General features: G+C 37.3%; 1 protein-coding gene across 1 annotated transcript; it reads right to left on the bottom strand.

Annotated features, from left to right (window-relative positions):
- Window positions 1-1,750: 1,750 nt before the first annotated feature.
- On the bottom strand, window positions 1,751-2,094 carry LOC133082042 (small ribosomal subunit protein eS27). The gene has a single exon (XM_061178443.1). The coding sequence runs from the start codon at window positions 2,065-2,067 to the stop codon at window positions 1,813-1,815; it is 255 nt and encodes an 84-aa protein (XP_061034426.1). The 5' UTR covers window positions 2,068-2,094; the 3' UTR covers window positions 1,751-1,812.
- Window positions 2,095-2,619: the final 525 nt, after the last annotated feature.

Raw genomic sequence — 2,619 nt, 5'->3', positions numbered from 1 at the left:
AACATGTTTTTTTTTTTTTCAATTCACTCTGTCAATCTCTGTCATTGAATTGATGTGTTTAGACTATTTGCATTTAATGTAATTATTGATGTTAGGGCTTAAGCCTACAATTTTATTTTTAACAAATCTGGTTTTCTGTTATTTGGTTTTTCAGTTCTCTGTTTTTTTTTCTTACCTCTCTGTAAGTTACTTGAACATTTTTAGTTTAGTTTTTAATTTATCTCTTTGTATAGCATTTTAGTGATTAATCTTAGTTCTCTGCTATGCATGTATAACATCACATTCTACTGGTGTCAATATTTTTTCTAGTTACAGTTAAATATAGAGACATTACTTCCCTTTATGTTCCTTTGCTCTCCTCCATTTATAACATAATTGTCTTAAATATTTCCTCTCTATACATTGAGCACAGCATCAGTGTTATCATTTTTCTTCAACCATCAAATATAATTTATAAACTTGTGAGAAGGAAAGTGTATTAGTTTACTAGGGTTGCCATAACAAAATACCATAAACTGGGTGGTTTAAACAACAGAAATTTATTTTCTTACAGTTACGGAGGCTAAAAGTCCAAAATCAAGGCATTTTTCAGGTTTGGTTTCCTCTGAGGCCTCTCTGCTTAGCTTGCAGATGACCATCGTCTTGCTGTGTACTCACATGGTCTTTCCTTTGTGTGCATTTATGTGTCCTAATCTCCTCTTCTTATAAGATCACCAGTCACATTGGATCAGTGTCCACCCATATGGCCTTATTTTACGTTAATCACCTCTTTAAAGGCTCCATCTCCAATACAGTCACTTTCTGAGGTCCTGTGGGTTAAGACATCAACATACGAATTTTGGGGAGACACAACTCAGTCCATAACAGAAAGCTTATTGTATTTACCCATATTTTTGCTCTTTTGGCTGTTCTTTCTTCCTTCCTGATGTTTCACGATTCCTTATTTTATAATTTCCTTTCTGTTTTGAGAACTTCCCTTGCCATTCTTTTAAGGTAAATAGGTCTGCCAGCCAAGTATTCTCTTAGTTTCCTTCCTCTGAGAATGTCTTTCTTTCTCCATCATATCTAAAGGATATTTTACTAGGTATAGAGTTCCGATTCAGAAGTTATTTTCTTTTAGCTCTTAAAGAAATCTTGTGCCATTTCCTCCCAACCTTAATGAGAAATTCACTATCATTCTAATTGTTTTTCTCCTATAGGAAACATCATTTTTCTAATGCTGCTTTCAAGACTGTTTTTATTTGTCTTTAGTTTTCAAAAGTTTGACTATGATGTGTCTTGGCATGGATGTTTTGAGTTCATTTAGCATCTTGAATCTGTAGGTTTGTGTCTTTTGCCAAATTAGAGGAAATTTCAGCTGTATTTTTCTCCAAATACTTTCTTAGTCCCACCCTTTTTTCCCCTCTTCTTCTGGAACGCCAATGACATGGAAGTTAGTGAGGCTTTTTTTTTTCAGCCTATTATTCACATTGAGTATTTTCTATTGCTCTATTTTCAAGTCCACAGAGTCTTTTCTCTGCCTTCTCTGTTCTGATATTGAGCCCATCCACTGAGTTTTTGAATTTGGTTATTGTATTTTTCAAGTTCTAAAATCTCCATTTGCTTTTTCTTTATATCTTCCATTTCTTTGCTGAGAATTTCTATTTCTTTGCTGAAACTTTCTCTTTTTTTATTTGTTTCAAGCATATTTGTAATTGCTCATTGAAGCTCTTTAACAATATTTATTTTATTTTATTTTATTTTAATTATTTATTTTTTATCCAAGATGTGTTTATTGGGATGGTTTCCCATTCATCTTGATTCCAGGGGCTTTTAGTGCTGCTTCCGTCTGAAGGAGCACCCTTCTGTAAGCCTTGCTTTTCCTCCTGTAGGCTGGCAGAGGACGGTAGAGCAGCCAACACACAAAACTACTGTTTGTGCATGGCTAAAGACGGTGGTGATTTTATAGCATCCTGGGCATTTCACATCCATGAAATAGGAATTGGGGCTCTGCACCAGGCGCTTCTTCTTGTGTTTCCTCTTCTCCTCTTCTGGAGAGGGATGAAGGAGATCCTTTGCGAGAGGCATGTTCTCGTGGGGAGGTCGTCACCGTCGGAAAGGTCTATTTTTAATTTTTTTGATAATTCTAACATCTGTGCCATCGTGTTGTTGGTGTCTGTTGATAGTCTTTTGTCATTCAAGTGGAGATCACCCTGGTCCTTAGTATGATGAGTCTTTTTTCTTAGTGAAGCCTAGACATTTGGGGTATTTTATTATGGGACTCAGGATCTTACTTAAATGTTTTGTTTTACAGGCCCTCTCTGATACCACTCTGGTGTGGGACAGGTGGGTGCTGCCTCATTACTTCCACGCCGGAATTAAAGTCCAGGTTCTCCATTAGGCTTCCATTGATATTCAGGGGGTGCATTGTTGAAAGTCTCAACTCTCCACAAGGCTTCCTCTGACATCACTCCAGCAGGTAGAGGGCGAGCTTCCTCATTACCACCAGGTGGAGATGAAAGTCCAAGCTCTCCTTGTGATTTTTCACTGACACCATGAAAGGGTGGTCCTGTCACCTCTTGGTGAGGATGAAAATCCCAGCTTCCCATTCACATTCTCTGACACTTCCCTGGCAGGGTG

The sequence above is a fragment of the Eubalaena glacialis genome, chromosome X, assembly GCF_028564815.1.
Source record: "Eubalaena glacialis isolate mEubGla1 chromosome X, mEubGla1.1.hap2.+ XY, whole genome shotgun sequence".
NCBI lineage: Eukaryota > Metazoa > Chordata > Mammalia > Artiodactyla > Balaenidae > Eubalaena > Eubalaena glacialis.
This window is presented reverse-complemented; position numbering and strand designations above follow the sequence as displayed.